General features: G+C 40.0%; 1 protein-coding gene across 1 annotated transcript in view; it reads right to left on the reverse strand.

The window, feature by feature from the left end:
- Nucleotides 1-24903, reverse strand: part of LOC109921797 (transmembrane and immunoglobulin domain-containing protein 1) — a 34530-nt gene that overhangs the window by 2725 nt on the left and 6902 nt on the right. The window contains exons 2-5 of the mRNA XM_048612452.1: nt 18344-18484; nt 12355-12633; nt 6162-6446; nt 4793-4896 (exon numbers count right to left, since the gene is read on the reverse strand). Coding sequence (XP_048468409.1) covers nt 4793-4896; nt 6162-6446; nt 12355-12633; nt 18344-18422 — 747 coding nt within the window. The 5' untranslated portion in view covers nt 18423-18484. The remainder of the gene's footprint in view (nt 1-4792; nt 4897-6161; nt 6447-12354; nt 12634-18343; nt 18485-24903) is intronic.

Genomic DNA, 24903 nt, shown 5'->3' on the forward strand with positions numbered 1-24903 from the left:
CTTCCACCCACCTTCCTGCAAAAATGCTATCCCCTATTCCCAATTCCTTCGCCTCCGCCGCATCTGCTCCCAGGATGAGGCATTCCACTCCCATACATCTCAGTTGTCCTCGTTTTTCAAGGACCGTAACTTCCCCCCCTCGGTGGTCGAGAACGCCCTCAACCGTGTCTCCCACATCTCCCGCACCTCATCCCTCACACCCCGTCCACGCAATAAGAACCAAAAAAGAATCCCCCTCGTCCTCACGTACCACCCCACCAACCTCCGGATCCAACGCATCATCCTCCGACACTTCCGCCATCTGCAATCCGACCCCACCACCAAAGACATCTTTCCCTCCCCACCCCTATCTGCTTTCCGGAGGGACAACTCTGTCCGCTCCACACTCCCCTCCAGCTCCACCACACCCGGCACTTTTCCCTGCAACCGCAGGAAGTGCTACACCTGCCCCCATACCTCCTCCGTCACCCCCATCCCAGGCCCCAAGAAGACTTTCCACATCAAGCAGATGTTCACCTGCACATCTGCCAATGTGGTATACTGCATCCACTGTACCCGGTGTGGCTTCCTCTACATCGGGGAAACCAAGCGGAGGCTCGGGGACCGCTTTGCAGAACACCTACGCTCGGTTCGCAATAAACAATTGCACCTCCCAGTCGCGAACCATTTCAACTCCCCCTCCCATTCCTCAGACGACATGTCCATCCTGGGCCTCCTGCAGTGCCACAACGATGCCACCCGAAGGTTGCAGGAACAGCAACTCATATTCCGCCTGGGAACCCTGCAGCCCAATGGTATCAATGTGGATTTCACAAGCTTCAAAATCTCCCCTCCCCCTACCACATCCCAAAACCAGTCCAGCTCGTCCCTGCCTCCCTAACCTGTTCTTCCTCCCACCTATCCCCTCCTCCCACCTCAAGCCGCACCTCCATCTCCTACCGACCAACCTTATCCCGCCCCCTTGACCTGTCCGTCCTCCCTAGACTGACCTATCCCCTTCCTAACTCCCTACCTACACTCACCTTTACTGGCTCCATCCCTGCCTCTTCGACCTGTTTGTTTCCTCTCCACCTATCCTCTCCTCTATCCCTCTTCTATCCGCCTCCCACTCTCTCCCTATTTATTTCGGAACCCCCTTCCCCTCCCCCTTTTCTGATGAAGGGTCTAGGCCCGAAACGTCAGCCTCTCTGCTCCTATGATGCTGCTTGGCCTGCTGTGTTCATCCAGCCCTGCACCTTGTTGTCTCGGATTCTCCAGCATCTGCAGTTTCTACTATCTCTGATTCAGCAATAACCATCTCAGCTGTTTTAAGAGTACTTCAAAGGATTATCTAACTTAAGGTGAATCCTTTCATCTACCATTATGTTGCTGCACAGCCCATTGGGATTCAGCTATCAGTTTCTGTGTTTTGTTAGCATTATGGCAGGAATGGTAACTTTTCAACGTTGCCTGGGAGAAGGCCAGGGTTAGGGTGGTGTAGTGGTCTCACTTTAAGAGGTGGGCATGCTCATGAGCTAGTAACAAAGATGTAGACTCGGTGGGGATTGTCAGTTCAGATTGCAGCATGCAAAAGTAAGGCTGTTTTTCTGTAACTCCAAATCATGTAAATCAACCTGCTTGATGAGCAAATCTACTTCAGATCTTCTAAGAAACTGAGCCTATGCCTACCCTTCCTTTCTGAGATTGGTCACTTCTGCATTAGGATACCCCACAAATATAACAGAAACAAAAACAGAAATTGCTGGAAAAGCTCCACAGGTCTGGCAGCATCTGTGGAGAGAAATCAGAGTAAACATTTTGGGGTAATGTTTTGGGTCCAGAAACCGTTCCTCAGAACTGAGGAACATTAACTCTGATTTTTTCTTCACAGATGCTGCCAGACCCGCTGAGCTTTTCCAGCAACTTCTGTTTTTGTTCCTGATTTACAGCATCTGCAGTTCTTTTGCTTTTTAAACATTTTGGGCCCAGCAACCCTTCTTCAGAAGAAAATATAAGAGATTTTGGTGGTTAACTTGGTAAATCTTTGAAATCTGAATGTGATACATCACAAATGTGTTGATGAGGGAGGAGTTTAGAAGTAAGCGCGGAGGTGGCGGAAAAACTGTTCCAGAGGCTTGAAGACCGCTTTGTGGAACACCTATGCTTGGCTTGTGACAAACGACTGCACCTCCCAGTCTCGAACCACTTCAACTCCCCCTCCCACTCTTTGGACGACATGTCCATCCTGGGCCTCCTCCAGTGCCACAATGATGCCACCCGAAGGTTACAGGAACAGCACCTCATATTTGGCTTGGGAACCCTGCAGCCCAATGGTCTCAATGTGGACTTCATAAGCTTCAAAATCTCCCGACCCCCGACCTCATCCCAAAACCAGCCCAGCTCGTCCCCGCCTCCTTGACCTGTCCGTCTTTTCTCCCACCTATCCACTCCTCCCACCTCACTGACCAACCCTCATTCCCACCTCCACCTCCTACCTGCCAGCTTCATCCCCGCCTCCTTGACCTGTCCGTCTTCCCTTGACTGACCAACCCCCACCCTAATTCCCCACCTACACTCACCTTTACCGGCTCCATCCTCACCTCCTTGACCTGTCCGTCTCCTCTCCACCTATCTGCTCTTTTATCCACCTTCCATCCGCCTCCCCCCCTCTCTATTTATTTCAGAATCCCCTTCCCCTCCCCCATTTCTGAAGAAGGGTCCAGACCCGAAACGTCAGCTTTCCTGCTCCTCTGATGCTGCCTGGCCTGCTGTGTTCATCCAGCTCCACACCTTGTTATCACAAATGTGTTGATGTTCAGTTTAACTGTGGTGGTTTTGGGGGAGTCTGAGTGTAATGTTTTAATAAGGCCGCTTTCCTCAGTGGCATCTGAATTCAACTGCTGTGGCCTGGATTTCCTAACAACTTGAAGGGAGGTAGTTGTTGCCAAACTTTAGTGGATAAGTCATTTTCCAACCTGGTGTGTGGAGCAGGAGAAGAATGAGTGCAAACTGCCAGTCCGTCAAGCAAACATTCCACTGCGATCTTTCCCTTCCTTTGTTCAGTCAACCCCTTCCATGAGATCTTAGCCCCTTTCCTCCAAGGTCTCAGTGCCCTCCCCTCTCTGGTAATCTCACCTCTCTACCACACAATCTCACTGCCTCACTCTCAATCCCCAATCTTCTCTAGCTGCTGGGAACAGTCCCTAAATGCAATCCTATCAAGCAGGCTTTCCCAGGTAGCAGCCAGCTTGGAAAGGGAGCAACAATGTGAATTGATGAGATTGTGTCATTACACTCAAAGGAACCTCCTTCTTTGGGGTAGTTTTGGGTTTTCTGATCACATATTATACACCTACCCTCTCACTCTCTGCCTCTCCATAAATAAAATTGTCAGGAAAAGCCATCATGCAGTCTCTTTGAATGACATTTGATTGACTTGTTTAATTGTGAAAGAAATATTTCTCTTTTGTCTTCCAGGCCATACACTGAAGCAGGGAGTTACTGGTTTTGCTAACTAAGTCTGCAACTGGTTTCTCATATCAAGCTTTGTGGATTGCTCCTTTTACTGCAGCAGCCAACTGCTGGTGAAATTTAATGATATCAGTCCAAGATATATATTTTTAAAAAATCAATGCCTTAGTGAACAAATGGAACCCAAAACTTGGATTTTTGCAGCCATCAGCAAAGTTTCACATCTGTCAACATGGTTAGTGGTTAGCCCTGCTGCCTCATAGTGCCAGGGGCCCGGGTTCGCTTCCAACCTCGGGCAACTGTCTGTGTGGAGTTTGCACATTCTCCCGTGTCTGTGTAGGTTTCCTCCGGGTGCTCCGGTTTCCTCCCACAGTCCAAACATGTGCAGGTTAGGGTGGGCTTGCCATGCTAAATTACCCCATAGTGTTCAGGGATGTGTAGATTAGGGGGTGGGTCTGGGTGGGATGCTCTGGGGGTCGGTGTGGACATGTTGGGCCGAAGGGCCTGTTTCCACACTGTAGGGATACTACTAAGGATACTACTACTAAATACTTCTCTGACTGCTTTCCATGGATTGCACATGAACTTTTGAGTGGTTACTTGATGCCATTGTGCATCTGACCTAGTACTGCATTCTTGACAGAGAATCTGGGGTGCCTGTGGAAAAGCACCAGGAGGCTTTTTAACAATTGAAGAATCCCCTCTCAGCACTGCAATATTTAATTCAGGGAGAACAAAACAGTGACGTAAATTAGACTTAACGGAAACATCAAAATCAGAATTAAAGACAAGGAAAGGAAGGGTTGAGAGCTAAAACAGAGAAAAGCATTTTAAAGAGTCTCCAGCATAAATAAAAACGTGAAGAAGTGAGACTCCACACTTGTAAAATTACATTTCAGTGCCAGAGAGAGGTAGTTTGGCAGTAATTATGACTGATCACATTGCTTACATGTTCACTTATATCTGAGTGGTCCAGTTCTGAAATTTTCTGCCATGTTTAGTGAATAGTACAGCAACTGTTTAAAAATAAGCAGTTAATCTTTTAGGACAGAGATGAGAAGACAATTTTCTCTCTGAAAGTAGATGCAACTTTGGAACAATCTGCCTCTTAAAGTCATAGAAATGCATTGCATATTTTTAAGACAGGAGTAGATAGATTCTTGATATTCTTTTAGATTCTTTCACCTCAATACCATGATAAGCATTCACTGTATTGGAATCTTCTTCAATGAACTGAATGCTACAGTTTTATCTCAGAACACTGACCACTCCATATTTTGGTCTGCACTTTTCTAACTTCTTCTGCACTTGTTCCAGAAGTTTCCATTTTTCACAAACTCACCTGAATAATTAATTTTCTCCGTGAAACAATTCCGAAAAAAATGGTCAGCACAACAACTGTCAGCCCAGCAACGATTGGTTCAAATGGTACTACATATGGTTGATCTGCCAAATAAAATAATAACTATGGTTTTACAGGTTGCAGCAGTTTATAAAGAAAACTTAAAGATAGCTTTATTGGTGGATGGATGGATGATCTCAAAGAACTTTACTGCCAATGATACACTCTTGAGCTTTAGGTCCTGCTGTAAAGTTGAAAGTACAATAGCCAATTCACACATGGTATGTTTCCACAAGCAATGATATGATAAAGATCAAGATCATTCACTTCAGTGTTGATGGGATAGATATAGGCCAAGACACCAGGGATAGCTTCCCCACTTCTATTCAAAATAATGCTTTGGGATCTTTATGTTCGCCTGAGAGGCATTGCAGAGTTGGTTTTATTTGTTCATTTGATGTGGGTGTTGCTGTCTAGGCCCAGCAATTATTGCCCATAGACAGTTAGAAGTCAACCACATTGCTCTGGGTCTGGAGTTATATGTAGGCAAGACAAGGTGTGGATTTTCTTCTCTAAAGGACATCACGGAACCAGATGGGTTTTTGAGATAATTGACGGTGGTTACATGGTTGTCATTTGGCTTCTTATTCCAGATTTTTATTGAATGCAAACCATATGCCATAGTAGGCCTTGAAACCATTATCTGGTTTATTGGTCCCATAACGTTACCACTAATTGCCGACCTCCCTTCAAAATCTCCAGTATCTCATCCAAAAGACACCATCTTCAATAGTGCGGCACTCCCCTCAGCACTCCAGTGGTGTGTCAGGCAAAATTATTGTGCTCAGGTTCAGAGGTAGGACTTGAAGCCAGAGTCTTTAGGCTCAAGTGGAAGTGCTACAAACAGAGCTACATCTGATACCTCAGCTCAGCCATGTCTGACACCTCGTGAATAATATTGTGCCAATACATCCTTGAAAACAAAAATGGAAATGGCTGGAGGAACTCAGCAGGTCTGGCAACATTTGTGGAGAGAAAGCATGGGTTAATGTTTTGTGTCCAGTGACCTTTCTTCCTTGAAAACAGTTGATCACTGAATAATAGCAAGCATTTGGTAAAACTTTTTTTAATATATCCATTTCTAGTACAGACCAGTGACATCTGCATATTCTACGCTCAGTATGTATATTTTATACAATGTAACTGCCAAGGAAGAGAAGCCAGTATTTTAGAAAAGAACAAATAATTATTTGTAGTTGGGATAAAAAACACGGCAACACATGTAAAAACGGAATGCAAAATAAAGATAACATATTTGCTCATTTTAATTCAGCTCTTTGTCCAGACTACAATCTTTAATTGTTCCTACCTTTCACATTCAGATAGAAGGTCAAATTGTTGCTTCCAAGTGTGGAGTCAGCCATACAGATGTACGTCCCATTTTCTGTGTTCTGTACCTTTTTAATAGATAAACTAAAAACACCACTGTCCCAGTACACACTATGTTTGCCCATCACCATCTTCAGGGCACTGTTATCTTTGTGCCAGGACATCACAGCTGGAGGATTGGACTTCACATTGCATTGTAGCTTCACGTCATTTCCTGCATACACGTCTATTTGACCATCACTATCACTGCTCAGAACGGGGATAACTGAAACAATTTAAGCACAGAATTCTAATCACAAGTATGAAGCTATTCATAACTTGTCACTTAATTAACTAATTTTAAACATAAAACCAGGCAGAGTCAACATGATTTAGTAAAAGGAAACTCATGTTTGACTAATTAGTGTTCCATGAGAAAGTAACAAACAACATGTGGATGTATATTTAGATTGTAGTTTTAGATTATGTTGTACTTAGATTTCCAGAAGGCATTTAACAAGGTGCCACATCAATGATCACTATATAAAAAAGAGTTAATGGTGTAGGGGCATATTACCATGGATAGAAGATTGGTCAGCACGCAAGAAACAGAGAGTTGGCATAAATATTATCTTTTGGGTTAGTGAGATGGAGCAAGTCATGTGTCACAGGGATTGGGGCAGGAGCCTCAACTATTTATAATCTTTATCAATGACTTGGATGAAGGGACCAAATGTGTGGTTGCAATATTTGCTGATAACATAAAGATAGGCAGGATAGTAAATAGTGAAATGGAGGTACAGAGTCTCCAAAGAGATATAGATATGTCAAGTAAATGGGCAAAAGTATGTTTGATGGAATATGGTGCAGGAAAATGCAAACTTGTCCACCTTGACAAGAAGAATAGAAAAGCAGCATGTTATTTAAATGAGGTGAGAAAAGGTTAATTTGCAAGTTTTTAGAAAAAGCAAAGGGAATAATATTGCAAACTGTAAAGGAATGGAATATAAAAGTTGAGTTGTTTTGCTACAGTTGTACAGCATTTTGGTGAGGTCATATCTAGAGTGGTGTGTACATTTCTGGTCTCCTATCTAAGAAATAATTTAATTGCATTGGAAACAGTATAGGAAAGGTTCACTCAACTAACTACTGGATTGTGGGGAGTGGAGGTGGGGGTTGCAGTCTTTGAGAAATAACTTAATTGTATTGGAAGCAATTTAGAGAATGTTCACTCGACGAATTCCTGAGATTGGGGGGAGTTATCCTATGAGGAAAAGTTGGACAGGGAATTTCATTTAGCAGACTGATACAAAAGGTGAAGTCATGTGGTATCGGGGTGAGCTGGCAAGACGGATACAGAACTGGCTTAGTCATAGGAGACAGATGGTAGCGGTGGAAAGATGCTTTTCAAAATGGAGGGTTGTGTTTGGTGGTGTTCCACAGGGACCTCTGCTGTTTATGATCTACATGAATGATTTGGAGGAAAACGTAGCTGGTCTAATTAGTAACTCTGCGGACAATACAAAGATCGGTGGAGTCGTGGATGGTGAGGAGGATTGTCAGAGGATACAGCAGGATATGGATCAGTTGGAGGTATGGGCAGAAAGATGGCAGATGGAGTTTAATCTGGACAAATGTGAGGTGATGTATTTTGGAAGGTCAAGTACACGTGGAAACTATGCGGTGAATGGCAGAACCTTTCGCAGTACTGATATGCAGAGGGATCTGGGTGTGCAGGTCCACAGATCACTGAAAATGACAGTGCAAGTAGATAAGGTAGTAAAAAAAGGCTTATGGCATGCTTGCCTTCATTGGAACGGGCTTAGAGTATAAGGATAGACAAGTTATTCTGAAACTTTATAGAACTTTAGTTAGGCCACACTTGGAATATTGCATACAGTTCTGGTCACCACGTTACCAGAAGGATGTGGATGCTTTGGAAAGGATACAGAAAAGGTTTTACAGGATGTTGTTTGGTTTGGGGGATTTTAGTGATAAAGAAAGATCAGATAGACTGGGTTTGTTTTCACTGGAACGCAGGAGGTTGAGGGGTGAGCTAATAGAAGTTTATATGATTGACATGGATAGAGTGAAAACTATGAGGCTTTTTCCTCAGAGTGGAGGGCTCAATTTCTAGGGGACAGAGGTTCAAGGTGCAAGGGGGAAGTTTATAAGAGATGTATGAAGCAAGTTCACACAAAGGATGATGTGTGCCTGGAACATGCTGCCAGAGGAGGTGGTGGACGCAGACACAATAGCAGCATTCAAGAAGCACCTGGACAAATACATGAATAGGAAAGGAATAGAGGAATACAGATCCTGTAAGTGAAGACAGTTTTAGTATGGAAGAGCAAAATGTGGTGGCGCAGGCTTAGAGGGCTGAAGGGCCTGGTCCTGTGCTGTACTGTCCTTTGTTCTTTGAAACTCATAAGAGACTTGTGTGGCTGGATACTGTAAGGATGTTCCCCCTGTCGGAGAGGCGAGAACTAGGGGACATAGTTTAAAAATAGTTGAAAAAAATCCATTTGCAATGAATGTGGTGAGAATTTTTTCCCCTCAACAGATTTGTGGTATTTAACAAATCAATATGCAGTTGTTGAATTAGGCAGCAAATGACTTCCAGAGAATTACAGGGGTTTTATTGTCAATCTATAGTTTAGCACAAAAATTTAGGGAAGGTGATGGCCTAGTGATATTATTGCTGTACTGTTAATCCAGAGACTCAGATAATGTTCTGGGAACCTGGGTTTGAATCCTGCAATGGCAGATGGTGGAATTTGAACTTAATAAATATCTGGAATTAAGAGTCTAATGATGACCACAAATCCATTGTTCACTGGTGGGAAAAACTCTATTTGGTTCACTAATGTTCTCTAGAGAAGGAAACTGCCATCCTTATCTGGTCTGGCTTACCTGTGACTCCAGACCCACAGCAATGTGGTTGACTCTTAACTGCCCTCTGGGCAATTAGGGATGGGCAATAAATGATGGCATGGCCAGCAAGGCCCTCATCCCGGGAATGAATTAAACAAAAACTAGGTTCCACCCTTCCTTTTGCAGAACTCAAGTCACCACTGGGGAAGAATGCAAGTCTTTTTTTAATATCTGGAACTATTATCAAAGACAACCAAACAACATTTTCCCTCCACCACCACTAAATCAGCCTTGTTTCCAATGATCAAATTGCCATCAATGTCTGACAAAGGCAATGCAGACCACCAAAGGTGAGGGAGAGGTAGGGAGAGAGGAAGAGGAGTTAGAAGAATGCATGTTTTAAATACAAAGTCCACAGATCATCATCTGCTCTCAATCGCCTCTGGAGTCTTTCTAATTGAGTCTTAAGTGGATCAGCATTTCTAACACTGATATGTAGAATACCCCAAGGAGCAGTGGAGGAAGAGTCATTCAATATTTTTAAGGCAGAGATAGGTATGTTCTTGACTAACAAGGAAATCACAGGTTATCAGGGATAGGCAGGAAAGTGGAGCTGTGGCCATTATCAGATCAGTTATTATCTTATTGAATGGCAGAACTACCTTGATGTGTCGAATGCCTACTGTTGCTCCTAATTTTTACCTTTGTATTTTCATTATGTTACATTCAAAAGATCCCACATTGTATATAACAATGTGCTCATTTTGTTTCTAAGCTGCATATTGGACATTCAATAGAAAACAACAGCACACAACCTTAAATTTTCTCCTAAAATTGTTTCTGGATGTGAACACCACTTACTAGGGCAGCATTTTTGCTCATCCTTAATTATTCTGGTGGAGGTGGGAGTGAGTTACCTTTTCTGAACCATTGCACTCTCTTGTGTGTCTGTGTGTGTAAGTATGTGTATACATTTGTGTGTATGTGTGTTTGTGCATGTATGTGTGTGTATGCCTGTGTATTTTTCTATGCGTGTGTGTGCCTGTGTATGTTACTGTGTGTGTATTTGTGTGTGTGTGTGTGTGTGTGTGTGTGTGTTTGGGCGGGTGCTGGTAAGTAAACTGTTATGGAGTGAGTTCCTAAATTTTGAACTAGCAACAGTGAAAGAATGGTGATTTGGTTACATTTCAAGATGGTGGGTGACTTTTAGAGGAGCATGCAGTTGCTGGCTGTCACAGACATCTGTTGGCCTTGTCCTTTTAGGTGGTAAAAGCCGTGAGTTTGGAATATGCCATTGAAGGAGCATTGGTGATTCACTACAGTACATCCTGTAGGTGGTACACACTGGCGCCACTGTCATTCAGTAGCGAAGAGAGTGACTGTGTTGCCAATTGCATGGGCTGCTTTGTCCTGAATGATGTCAAGCTTCTTGAGTAATTTTGGAGCTGCAATCATGCAGGTAATTGGAGAGAATTCTGTTGTCCTGACTTGTACCTGGTGGCCAGCTTTTAAGGAGATAGGAAGTGAGTTACTCGCCATAGAATACCTCTGACCTTCCCTTGTAGTCACAGTATGTATATGGCTAGTCCAGTTTAGTTTCTAGTCAATGGTAACTCCCAGGATGTTGATAGTGGGGGATTCGGTGAAGGTAATATCATTGAATGTCAAGAAGAAATGAAATTGAAATTTAACTGAGATCTACATTTTCAATTCTAAATGTCCCACATTTACACAACATTTTGCAAGATCTTCACTGGAAGAGCGGTCAAAGTTAGATAAGTAAGAATCGCAGATGAATCTGGTTTTCCTGTAACTGGGGTCAAGTAGTTCTTTTAATTCAGAAGCATTTAAAGTTAAGCATCTTGGTGTGCTGATGAACAGACTGGCGCTGATTAGGAGAATCAGAAGAAAGAGGTCCTCTTATAGTTGTGTTTCTATCTAATGTTTTTATCTGCACTTCTGATCTTATGATGGATGGAAGGTTATAAATGAAGCAGCTGAAAATGCCTAGACTGCTACCCTAAGGAACTTCTGCAGCGATATCCTGGGGCTTAGATGACTGAATTCCCACAACCACAACTGCCATCCTTTGGACTAAGTATGACCACAAGCAGCGGAAAGATTTTTCCTTGATTTCCATGAGCTCGAATTTTACTAGGGTTCAGCCATGTGCAGTCAAAAGCTGCCTGAATGTCAAAGGCAGACACCCTCACCTCAACAATGAATCACTGATTTGTTTTAATCTCTGAAATTAACTTTGCTACCCTGAGCAATTTTGCTGAACTGGAAAGATTTTGGACCATGCGTATCCATTGATACCAACTCATATAGGGCCTGAATAAATCAGTAACATCATCAAAATGAAAAAGACTCTTTTAATCTGTACAATTTATTGTAGGGTGGGCAATATCATAAAGCATTCTTCTAGAACAGAATTTAGTACAAGATAATTCATTGTGTCAATCTGAGTTAATCGGTTCTCAAAGGTCCTTGACTATTGCTAGAACCTAATGGGATGCCCATATTGGGATTGCTGGTACCATCATACTTTAGCTTATTATTGTGATTTGCCTCCCATTTAGAATATGGCATGTAACTTGAACTCTGAGTAGGCCACATGGGTCATGAACTCCTGCCATAAGTAAACTTTGCCTCTTCCCCCAGTGTGAAAACTCTTGGGCAAATTCGATACGGTTGATTAAAGCTAATTTTCACCTTGACGTAGTGATTATATATTATAATTTGCTCTTGATATTGCTTAACTATAATCATCAGTCCCCTATGTTATTTCTAGAAATAGTTTGTGAAAATATTTTCTTTATTTACAACCTAATAATTTCATTCACATTTTGGAAAAATTTGAGATATATTTTCTCCTTTTCCCCCACTGTTTTTTCAACAAGTGTAAATTTTACTCAGTTACTCTTCACAGCTAATTTGTTTAAGACCTGGCATCAAACTCATTTTTTACTTGTGTACCTTATCAATACCTTTATTGCAGTTTTTAATTCTAATTACCAAACGTGGATAGCATGCCTCTCGTCTGATCCAGCTATTGTCTTCCATAATATCAATATTAAGTCAATGAAATTTCAAATGATTTATTTACTGATTCATCATGATGTTTGATTTGTGTGTCAATTACTGTTGTAGAATTCAATAACACCATCATTTAGACAAAAACTGATTTTCTTTCTTGCTGCATGCTAGTTTATTATGGCATTCTAATTAGTGCTGTGACAGGATGGAAACTAGAAACCTTTTTAATTTCTTCATTGTCATTATCCCTCTCCCTAACTTAAGATTGGTAGGTTACTCACATTTGATGTCCAGGCGCACAGCTGTATTAATGTTATGGTTTTTATTTAAATGGCAGCTGAACTTAGCTTCATTGTCATTTTCTGTAATTGGATCAATGCAGACAGTACTAACATTGATCCGATTCATAGACTTCAAGTTAATTACTCTGTCTCCACGAAACCAGACTAATTCTTCATCCTGGGTGTTGTTGACTGCTGTGCATGTTAATGAAAGGAAATCTGAGATATTCCTGACAATGATGTGGTCAGTTGTGATACCATTAATAGCAATGTCTACACCTGGATAAAGAAAAAGGGCATTATTTTACATGCATGCAACAATAAAAGATTTGACTTAGGAAATAATAAGCTCAATAACATTACTCTAAGTTATATAATTGTGTCATGAAAAGGTTTTTCAACTGTTCCACGGGTTAGCACAATAATTGCAGAATGAGATTTGTACTATGTGGAAATACATTAATATGAAAGGTTGCATGTTTGTTACAGAACTGTTAATTTGATAATTTGATTTATGTAGTCAATCTTGAAAAGGAAAAACATCTCCCCAGTTTTTTTTTTAAAATAGCAATAGGATATCAGAAAGAGAACATTCTGTAAGTAAATTCTATTTTATACCATCCTCATAAGGAGAGATGCAATACACCCAAAAGTTGCCAGTGTAGAATATTGTGACTGTTTTCTTCATAGGAGTTTGGGGGGAAAATTGATGAATCTTGCAGAGATTCATTGCCATTGATATCTGAAATATGTCCAAACACACTAGTAACCTTCTAAAGAGACAATTTCCCAAGTCAATAAGGATCATAACTTTTTAAGATCCCTTGCTGATTTCAGCTGCATTGAACATATCAAGTTCCAACCTACTCTGTTCAGGTTTTCCTGCTGTGGATGTGAGGGCTACACACTCTTTCCCATTCTTTTTCCCACCCAGGGATTCTGCCAAAGGGGCAAACAGTTCAAAATGGAGATACTGAAGTTTGCAATGGAAGTCTAAGACTCAAATTAAGTTATTAATTGTACTTGTATGGCATTTTCTAATGCTTTTGTAAATTAATTTTATAAATAAATTTGATCATTTAATTTATTAAGTATGCAATGGCTATGCGCACTCCAGAAAGACAAGAAATCTAATTAAAGTACTGTGATTTCCAAAGTACCACACATCTACTAATCTGGGGTAACTTGGTGCTGTATCTTTGGTAGGTCTGATCTGTAATTTTTTAAAATTCATGTACGAAAGCAAGCTGGATTGTGGTGCAGAATAATGTCAACAGCATGGGTTCAATTCCCATACCAGGTGAAGTTGCCATAAAGGACTCTCCTTCTCAACCTCTCCCTCCTCTGAGGTGTGGTGACCTCAGGTTAAACCACCACCAGTTGTCTCTCTCTAATGAGAAAGCAGTTCTAAGGCCTGGTCAGAGTATGACAATATTACCTTTTAGACTAACATCAGCCTCTCAAGCTTTTTCCCTTGCAGATTAGTTCTATTTAGATAATTATCTAATACTTCCTTGATTGAGTTTTCCTCCATCTTGTTTCTATTCCAGGCCCAAATCACCCATTGTATGAAAAGGCTTTTTTTTTCACATCACATTCTTTTACTTTTGCAAATCATTTGTACTCCCTTGTTCTTGATCCTTTTAAGAATAGGAACAGTTTCTCCCAATTTGCTCTATCCCACCCTCTCATGATTTTTAAAACTTCTACCGAATTTTCGCTTAGCCTTCAACTTTCCAAGAAGTTTCAACCTCTCTAATCCATCCTCACCTACTGAATTACCTCAACCTTGGAGCCATTCTTGTAAATGTCTCCTGCACTCTATCAATGCATTTATATCCTTCCCGTAGTATGGTGCCCACAGCAGTACACAATACTCCAGCTGAGGTCTAACAAGTACCCTGTACAAGTTCAGAATACCCTCCTTGCCCCTCTATTTTATTCCCCAATTAGTAAAGACCTTGAAACTGTATGCTTTATTAACGGCTGTCTGTACCTGTCCTGCCACTTTCAATGATGCATAAATATATCCGTCATTAAGAACTGTACCACTTAATTTATATTCTGTCCAAGTTCTTCCTACCAAAATGTATCACCTCACACATCTCTGCATTGAATTTACTCTACCAGCTATTTGCCTGCTCTATTAACATATGTACTTTTGGAGTTCTACAGTATCCTCCCCACAGTTTACAATGCTTCCAAGTTTCATATCACCGCAAACTTCAAAACTGTCCCATGCACACCAAGAACTAGATCATTAAAACATATCAGGAAAAGCAACAGTCTGAATACCGACCACTGGGAACTGCATGGCATACCCTCCTCTAGCCTGAAAAACATTCATTAACCATTACTCTCTTTCCTATCAATCAGCCAATTTTATATCCATGCTACTACCGTCCCTTTTATTCCATAAGCTATAATTTTTTTCACAGGACTGTTGTCTGCGCTGTATTAAATGAACTTTTGAAAGTTCATATGCACACCATCAACAGCATTACACTCATTGACCCTTTCTATTACCTCTTCAATAAATTCCAGCACTTTACTCATGATTCAAAGGAGATGCGGCTGATGGATTAGTAATTGGCTGGATTGGATTTGTCAGCTTTTTGTTGACAGGAAAAAAAAGGGCATTTTTCCACAGTTAGATAGATGCTTGTGTTGTGGTTACACATGGCAAGTCCTGAAGCACAACTTACTGGATTACTGAATGTTGTATCTATAAAGCCTGCCAATTGAAGTTTAATTTACTACTCGCTTTCCCTTAATTGAGATAGTGAAGAGTTCCTGGTTCTATTAAGAAAGCATACATACATCTTCTCCTGTGTTGCCTCCAGACACTAGGTCAACAAGACATGTAGTTAGCTTTGGACAGCAAAAGGGATTATTTGAATGGCTTCTCAATTATCTTACCAAAACTGATAAGTAATGGGGAGCTTGTTCACAAATTGTTTTCCCAAAATCAGTCAATTTCTGTCTTTAAGAAAATCAGAACACGTATAGGCCACTGAATTCCTCAAGTCTGTTTCATCATTCACTTCGATCATGTATCTGCATCTTAACTATTTATCCAGTTTTATCTGTATCTCTGAATACTCTGACCTTTTAAAACATTGTCAATCTCATTCTTAATAATTTCAATTGATTACTGCATTCACAGCCTTCTTAGAACATAGAACAGTACTGCACAGGAATGGGCCCTTCGGCCCACATTGTTATGCTGATCATGACGCCAAATTAAATTAATCCATTCAGCCTGTCTTTTTTCTATGTCCCTCCATTTCTTGCATATTCATGTGCTTATCTAAAAGTCCCTTAAAAGCCCCTATCGTTTCTGTATTAACTACCAATTGTGGCAGTACATTCCAGACTCCTGTCAATCTCTGTGTAAAAAACTTGCCCCTTTCATGTCCTTTGAATTCTACCTTTCACCTTAAATGCATGCCCCCTAGCATTAGAAAGGGAAGAAATTCTAGAATTCTACTAGCAATTGTGTGAAACTCTGTTTACTTGATTTCACTCCTGAATGGTTTCATTCTAATTGTTTTTTAAAAGGTAAAGACTCAAGTCTTAAGTTTCACAAATTTCATGCATGTCAATATATTTCGTACAAGTATCATGTTAGTAAGGACCTATGTTTGGGCCTCAATTATTCACATTATTTATTAATGACTTGGAAAATGGCATAGAAAGTTATATATCCAAATTTGCTGATGACACAAAGTTAGGCAGCATTGTAGAGAGTATAGCTGATAGCATAAAGTTACAAAGGGATGTTGACAAACTACATGAATGGGCAAAACTGTGGTAGATGGAGTTCAATCTAAGTGTGAGGTTATCAATTTTGGACAGAAAAAGGATAGTTCGGGGTACTTTCTAAATGGTATGAAGTTAAATACAGTGTATATCAAAAGAGACTTAGGGGTTCAGATACATAGATATATAAAATGTCATGGGCAGTGAAATAACTCCATGAAGGCCGATATTCCATCACCAAATCACCCTTTATTTACATGTGCATAGTACATGCACTGATCCAGCTAGTTCAGAGGCGGCTCCTAGAGTGAACAGAACCCGTGACACCATGTTTGTATCTATCAACTAGGACACCCTGATTGCATTAGATTAACAGCCCCAATCAGGGAACTCATTGTCTATGAGGTCCACCTGGCTGACCTCATTCCAATCACTAAAGACAGGTCCATAAAGTAATCAAGAAACAAAACTAAATTACTGGAAAACCTCATCAGGTCTGGCAGCATCTGTGGAAAGAAATCAGAGTTAACGCTTCGATCAAGTGAACAGTTCTGACGAAGGGTCACTTGACCCGAAACATTAACTCTGATTTCTCTCCACAGATGCTGCCAGACCTGCTGAACTTTTCCAACACTTCTGGTTTTGTTTCTGATTGACAGCATCCACAGCTCTTTTGTTGTTTATTTTTAAAGTAATCAGGAAAGCTGATCTTTAGATCTAGAGGACTGGAATATAAGGATGCAGACGTTATGCTGCAATTATACAAAACTCATTTGGCGTATAATGAACAGATCTGGGCACCACGCCTTAGGAAGGATATATTGATCTTAGAGGGCTGTAATGTGGGTTTACAAGAATGATGCATGGTCTTCAGGGGTTAAGTTATGAGAAAAGGTTATATAAATTCGGCCTATTTTCTCTAGAATTTAGGAAGTTACAGGGTAATCTGATTGAAGTGTTCAAGATATAAATAGGAAAAGACAGAGTAGATAAAGGTAAATTATTTCCAGTGGTTGAAGATTCTAGAACGAGGGGACATAGTCTGAGAATTAGGGCCAGACCACTGAGGAGAGATGTTAGGAAGCACTTCTACACACAAAGGGTGGTAGAGGTTTGGAACTCTCTTCCACAGACCGCAGTGGATCCTGGAGCAGTTGTTAATTTTGAATCTGAGATAAATTTTGTTAAGCAAAGGTATTAAGGGATATAGGCCAAAGACAGGTATATGGTGCTAGGCCACAGATCATTGTTGATCATTGATCACATTGATTAATCAAACAGGCCCAAGGGGCTGAATGACCTTCTCCTCTTCCTATGTTCATATTGATGATATGCATCAAGCAACTGTGTTTGGTGATTCAGTTATTTGACTGTTTAACACAGGAGCAACAAAACCATTCACAAACTGATAGCTTTGGAGAAAAATGGATTATTCACAACCCAATAAATGTTTTATATAATCTACCAGGTAAGGGGAAACAACTTCAAAAGCATTCAGGCATTCAAAACATAGCTGCACTCTAGACTGACTGAATTAGAGTGCAGGAAAGATGAGCTTCATGGAGTAAATCAGCCTTTCCATCCTTAAATTTTTCAGATCTTCTTAGACGTGAGTTCTTCTAGTCATTGTAAAGGTATGGATTTGTTATAACCACAACATATAAAATAATGTCTAATAATAATTTTGTTGGTCTCACACAAGTACAAATCCTGTTAGGCAAAATGAATTTCTGTGTTATTAATCTGTGAGGCTGACCAACAATATCATTATACTTGACTTTACTATACATGACGATAATTAATAGTTCTAGTGAGGGGACTGGTACAAATCACATTTTCAAAAAACGCTATTAATGAAACTTTTGCTATGTTTTGAGTTACTGAAACTATATATTTATGAATTGTAGGTTTTTGTAAACAAGACTTGGCTGACTTTAAAAGCTATATAAACTTGCACACTTTTAATACATATTCAAAGCAGTATCAGAAACAAAACTACTGCAACAGATTCTATTCAACATGATATTACTAAGACACATTCATAACTTCTATTGAGTTTAACACTGACTATATCAAACACTACTGTTTGCATTGATTCAAAATATGATAAGTGCCAAATGAACATTCACTGATATAGATATTTGTAATTCACATTATTCAAATGAGTTTAGAATGTTATAATTAACTGCGCTGGACACTGAAAATGACTAATACATAGCAAACATACCTGCACATCCAGGAACAAAATTTGTTGCCACAATAAGAATTAGTGTAAAAATGAGATTCTCAATGATCCATGAAGCCATATTTAATAGATAAACAAAGAATTCGTAAAATTCCAAACAGCCTTTGTATTCCTGATAAAATCCTGAAGATAAACAAGGATCCAGAAAAAAAAGTGTAAATCTATTCAAAATTATGTTAGTTGTTGAGCTGGCATTTTTCAGTAGGTTTGCCTCAGTAGATGCACCAACAGAGGAACGTCTCAACAAAATGGCACAGTTTATTAAGAGGAGACAGTCTTAAACAGTTAGATCATCTTTCCTCTCCAAAGTTTATATATAATCTTTTTAACATAAATGTTTCTTGATTAATTTTTATAGTGCCAGTAAAGTATATTTGAATTGCGCAGTTTACATGTCCCCATTTATATTTTATAGTTTTTATATTTGAGAGTCAATAAAAATGAACAACTCAGTAAGGTCATGAGATTTACATTTAATTAGATCCACCAAAATGTTCCATGTAACTGCAAGGACACAGATACATTTATTTTTATTATGTGAGTTTGTAACCTTGTGAAAGAATATTTACTCATCAAGAAAAAAGTGAGGATTAGATTTTATCGTAACATTTCAAGGTAAATTGTGCTGTTTAATGTATGTAATAAATAACATGTCCTGTTGAAAATTAATTCCAAATCAGAGCTTTCTCACTGAGACAATATCAAACTATCAACAAAATGTTTAAGCTTTAACTTGTCTCAACATCTGCTGTTGCCTCTGTGCAACAAAATTTCTTGGAACTTGTGAAATCCTTCAGCCTGAAGCAATTAACTGTGATGCATATGGTCATCTTTGTAATTACTAGAAGCTAGCTTAAGAAATGAATAAAATTTTGATGACATGGTTTACAAACTTAAGTTAAAATCCCTCTAAATGTTAATTAAAAAGTGTAGAAATTTGGAACAGAAATTCTAGACATCTCAACCTTATATTAAAGATTGTGATATTAAACTGCCTTTAGTGAGATTAGTATCTATGTGGATGATTAAAGTGTAAAAGTCTTGGATTGAGCAGCATAAAAAGCTTGAATTGTGGAACTGCTAATTTGCTGATTTAGATTGCTTCTCTTAAAAGGCAGTTGCTAATAACTTAATCTAAAGAGAAACATAAATAACCACATGTAAGACTTGTAGAAGAAAACATCAAAGGAAGACACTTCATGATAACCTATAGTAGTGTACATTCCCTTAGAATCACTGAAAATGTAACTCACATGAAACTGAAAAAGCTGAAGGTCTGGGACATTAAATGTTGCTTCATTTCCTGGTTGGGTAATTGAACAGATCTTTTAATTCTCTGCATTCAACCGAAATAACTTTCACATGCACTTTTCTCTAAATTAGTAATTTTAAATAGCCAGAAACTGTGTTAAGCTTGATTTTCAGAGAAGCGGCCCTTTTAATTAATATAGGGCGTCTATCGATTAATATTAATTTAGAAGCCACTCTATAGGAGGTCTTACTCACAGTAGGTCTGCAGAAAGTATTTCTCATTCCTCAACTTTATCAGGGACTAATGTATGAGACATTCATGCTTTACTACTGGAGACTATTATAGGGCTGCAGCCATATTTGAGCCCTAAACCAGGCCACTGGCATATGGTTGTTAAAGTTGTTGATTTTTAACATTGATCACAGGGTCGCTCCTAGATTTAGAAGGTGACATCAGTGATGGTTTACAGTTTGCAATGAACCACAATATCAGGGAAGTGTCTGTGGTTTTCTGTACCGGGGGAAGTAGATTTCACACGCTGCATTAACAGAGTCAAATGGGACCACACTGCACTATGCTTTACCTACTTTTACAGGTTTCCCTATTATCCAACGTTCCATAGTTGCATCTATACTGAAAACAAAGTTAATGATAAAATTACAATGAAACGGTAACAGGATTCTTGTGTATCCTTTTTTTGCAAGTTTACAGACTGGCTGGGTTTTACATTTCTTAAATAGATTTAAACAGCTGTAACTCTTTCCACAAAATGCAGAGGGATTTATAATATCCACATTTGATGTAAACAAAATATATCATTTTATATGGAAAACCAGGCATGCAAAACAGACTTACAGTCCTAAATATATATTTCAGAACCCTTTCCATAGACATGGAAAAGAGACAAATGAGTAAATTCCTAAATGTTGATTTGCAACATGAATAACAGGCTCATAAGGCCATATAAAATTCTGCAACTCCCTTGGCAATTAGTAATAGACATTCCAATGGCAGTTCATGAAACAGATAACATAAAGGTCACTCCCATTTCAGAAATTGCTCCTGCCAGAGTCCAATAGGTTCCTATAAGTAATGATTAGTTAAACTGCTGATAAGTGATGTGGTTATATCACTCATAATTCTGATCTGCATTGGAACATTGGACCAGGAGGAGGCTATATAGTTCCCTGAGGCTTTTCTAACATTCATTAAGATCACGATTGATCTTTATTCCAAATCTATTAAACCATCTTAGGTCCATATCCCCCAATACATTTGGCAACCAAATTCAATTGATCTCAAATTTAAAATTACAATTTTTATTATAATTACTATTTCTAAAAGTTTGAGTTAGCATCCACTATTTTTTGCAGGAGAGTGATTCAAACTTTTAACATCAGTCATGCAAATATGTATTTCCTGTACTTCTCTACAGAATGACCTGACTTTGATTTTAAGCTATGTCCCTGTACTTAATATCAGCTGTGACTCAGATGGGAGCACCCTTGCCTCTGAGGGGTCATCTTTCAAATGAGAAATTAAACAGGGTCCAAGTTTGGCTCCAAGATGAACATACAAGATCCCAGGGCACAATTTCAGAGAACAACAGGGGAGTTATCTGTGTATTATCTCTTAAAAGAACGCAAACATAAGAATTATGAACAGGAGCAGACCACTCAGCCCCTTGAGGCTGCTCTGCCATTTGAAAAGATATTCGTGAATATAATTTGTGGCCTCAACAGCGTTTTGTTGACTGTGTCCCATGACTCTTGAATACCTTGTTGATCAAAAATCTCAGACCCATTATCTGGGCAGCAGGCATTGGTTAAACCTACAGGAAAATAGGTCACCTTGAAATTTCTCCATAAGGTGCAAAAATAAGCAGAAGGACCTTGAAGAAAAAGTATAATGCAAACATTTCAGGCACAGGATAATACAACACTACTTTTAATCTGTTGAAAGTTCAACAGTACATCATGAAAAATAATTGTTGGGTCAGCATCAGTTTGCTATTTGTGGGAATTTGTAAATCGGCTGTTCCCTTTCCCACGTTGCAACAGTAACTACACTTCATTGGTTTTTAGGTGTTTTGAGAGGTCAAGTGGATCAGTGAAAGGTGCTACTTAAATGCAAATCCTTCTTTCTTCTTTGTCCTCAATTTGCTAAACAACAGTAGAGTTTTCTATCTACCCTATCTTTTTCTTGCAAAATTCTAAAAATCTCAATTAAATCAGCCTTCAAACTTTTTTACTCATGTCTATAATCTCTCCTCATAATTTTTGCTGCTAACATTCTAGTGAATCTGAACTGCACTTCTTTCAAGGTAACTATAACTTTCCTTGATACAGTATTAGAAGTATACAGTGATCCAGTCTTTCTCGAGTTTTTGTATACATACAGACTATATTTTGATCTTGAATTATAAAGGTTAACGCTTCCATTAATGTTTTTGCCTCTGACATGTGATGGAGTGAGTAGTGTGTTAGCCTCTGGGCCAACAGCTCTGGGATCAAGTCCGAACCCAAGACTTAATAGCTGAAGAAGGTGTTTCCATAATGGAGTCAGACAAGTTAAGTATGCTAATCTGTCCACCACATGCCACTGTCTGGGAGTTAAAGAGCTCCTGATTACAACAAGCATGTAAAAATGTATGTTGTCACAGCATGTGTGACTCCCTGAGCGAATGGTAGAACATTACTAGTACAGTTTAGAACCATTGAAAAGTTACATTGCAGAAAGAGGTCATTCAGCCCATCATGGGGTATAGATAATAGCATCATCTATTCTAACCCTGCAGCCCAATGGTATCAATGTGAACTTCATAAGCTTCAAAATCTCCCTCCCCCGATCGCATCCCAAAACCAGCCCAGCTCATCCCCGCCTCCCTAACCTGTCTGTCCTTCCTCCCACCTATCCACTCCTCCCACCTCAAGCCCCACCCCCACCTCCTATCCACCAGCCTCATCCCGCCCCCTTGACCTGTCCGTCCTCCCTGGACTGACCTATCCCCACCCTAACTCCCCACCTACACTCACCTTTATTGTCTCCATCCCCACCTCTTTGACCTGTCTGTCTCCTCTCCACCTATCTTCTCCTTTATCCATCTTCCATCCGCCTCCCCCTCTCTCCCTATTTATTTCAGAATCCCCTTCCCCTCCCCCATTTCTGAAGAAGGGTCCAGACCCAAAATGTCAGCTTTCCTGCTCCTCTGGTGCTGCTTGGCCTGCTGTGTTCATCCAGCTCTACACCTTGTTATCTCAGATTCTCCAGCATCGGTAGTTCCCACTATCTCTCATCATCTATTCTAATCCCCCTTTCCAGCACCTGGTTTGTAGCCTTGCAGGCTCAGCACTTTAAGTAAAGGTTCATGTTCCTTTTAAATAGGATGATGGTTTTCATCTCAACCACCAAACTAGGCAGTGAATTTTAGACACCTACCACCGTATGGGTAAAAGCATCTTTCCTTATGCCCCCTCTAATTCTCCTAACAAATACCTTAAATCTGTGTCTCTGGGAATTGACCTTTGTGCTGAGGGAAACAGGTCTTCACTATCCACTCTATCCAGGCACTTCATCTCAATTCAGTTACCCCTCAGACTCCTCTGTTCTAAGGGAAACAATCCAAGCCTATACAATCTTTTCCCAAAGTTTCAATTTTCAAGTCCTGATGACATTCTTATAAATCTCCTCTGTGTACATCTAAATCCTAAATCTCTTAGTATTTCATCATTTTTGTATTCATCATTTAAGAACTACTTTAATCTATCCTTTTTTGGCTAAAATGAATGGCTTTACCTTAATTGAAATCAATCTGCGACAGGTTTGCCCACAAATTTGATTTAGCAATGCATATTTATAACATTGTAATTTGCACTACGTACACCAACTTCTTCTGCTCTACATCTCTCTCCCCAAAGGCAAGTCAAACCAATAGCACCATGAACTCAACAGTGGGTGAAGAGTAGGTCCTGAATCCATCGCAATTGGAATGGGGCTGAACCCATGTTTTTGGCACCAAACTGATCCACACCAGTCATCTAGCCAACTGAGCCAGCTAGCACTCTACACAAAGATGATCGGTTGCTGGGCAATGTGCACTTTTATATGGATGTTGTAGCCTGGAGCTATCGATACTGATGATAGAGGCTCCACTGGCCTTCATGCTATAGGAAAACTTCAATATATGAGTTTCAATTGTGCTGTAGAAAACATGAGAAATACAGTGAATATCTGAAGACCCAGCACAGACCCTTGTAGACACCATTTGGCATTTTGTTTTGATGCAGGTACACGACTATTATCCGTACCCTCTGATTTCCATGAGCTAACTCATCTTTTTTTCATAGAATCCCTGCAGTGTGGAAAGAGGCCATTCAGCCCAACAAGTCCACACCGATTCTCCAAACAGCATCCCACCATATCCCTTTAACCTTGCATTTGCCATGGCTAATCCACCTAGCCTACACATCCCTGGACACTATGGGCAATTAGCATGGCCAATCCACCTAACCTGCATATTTTTGGACTGTTGGAGGAAACCAGAGCACTTGGAGGAAACCCAAGAAGACATGAGGAGAACGTACAAACTCTACACTCACAGTTGCCAGAGACTAGAATTGAACCCAGGTCTCTGGCGCTGTGAGGCAGCAGTGCTAACCACTGAGCCACCGTGCCGTACAATGATTTGCCTTCAATTATTGATCTTAAATTTTCACAAACAATTTCTTATGTTTTAATATTATTGAATGTTTTCTGGAACTTCTACTAAGTTACGTCTATTGATAGTCCATTGTCCACTATTTCAGTTACTTGCTCAAAAATTTGAATGTGGTTCATTGAACATGACCTACCCTTTAGGAATCTAATGTTGTCTCTCTTTAATCAACACAAATTTCTCCAAGTGCTGAGTCCATCTGAAGTTAATTATGGATTCCAATAATGTCATCACAGCAGATGTTAGACTCCTAATAGGTCTATAATTTATTTGTGCAAATCTACTCACAAAATGTTGTGCACACAACTGCACTGTTATATCAAACTAATGACGTGGAGGTGCCAGTGTTGAATTGGTGTGGACAGTTGAAGACTTCACCTGACAAAGGAGCAACGCTCCACAAGTTTGTGATTTCAAATAAACCTGGTGGACTATAACCTGGTGTTGTGTGACTTCTGACTTATACCAAAATAAGAATAAAACATGCTGGAGAAACTCAGCAGGTCTCACAGCAGCGTGGAGCTGGAGGAACACAGCAGGCCAGGCAGCATCAGAGGAGCAGGAAAGCTGATGTTT

This window comes from Rhincodon typus, chromosome 26 (genome assembly GCF_021869965.1).
Source record: "Rhincodon typus isolate 14 chromosome 26, sRhiTyp1.1, whole genome shotgun sequence".
Taxonomy (NCBI): Eukaryota; Metazoa; Chordata; class Chondrichthyes; order Orectolobiformes; family Rhincodontidae; genus Rhincodon; species Rhincodon typus.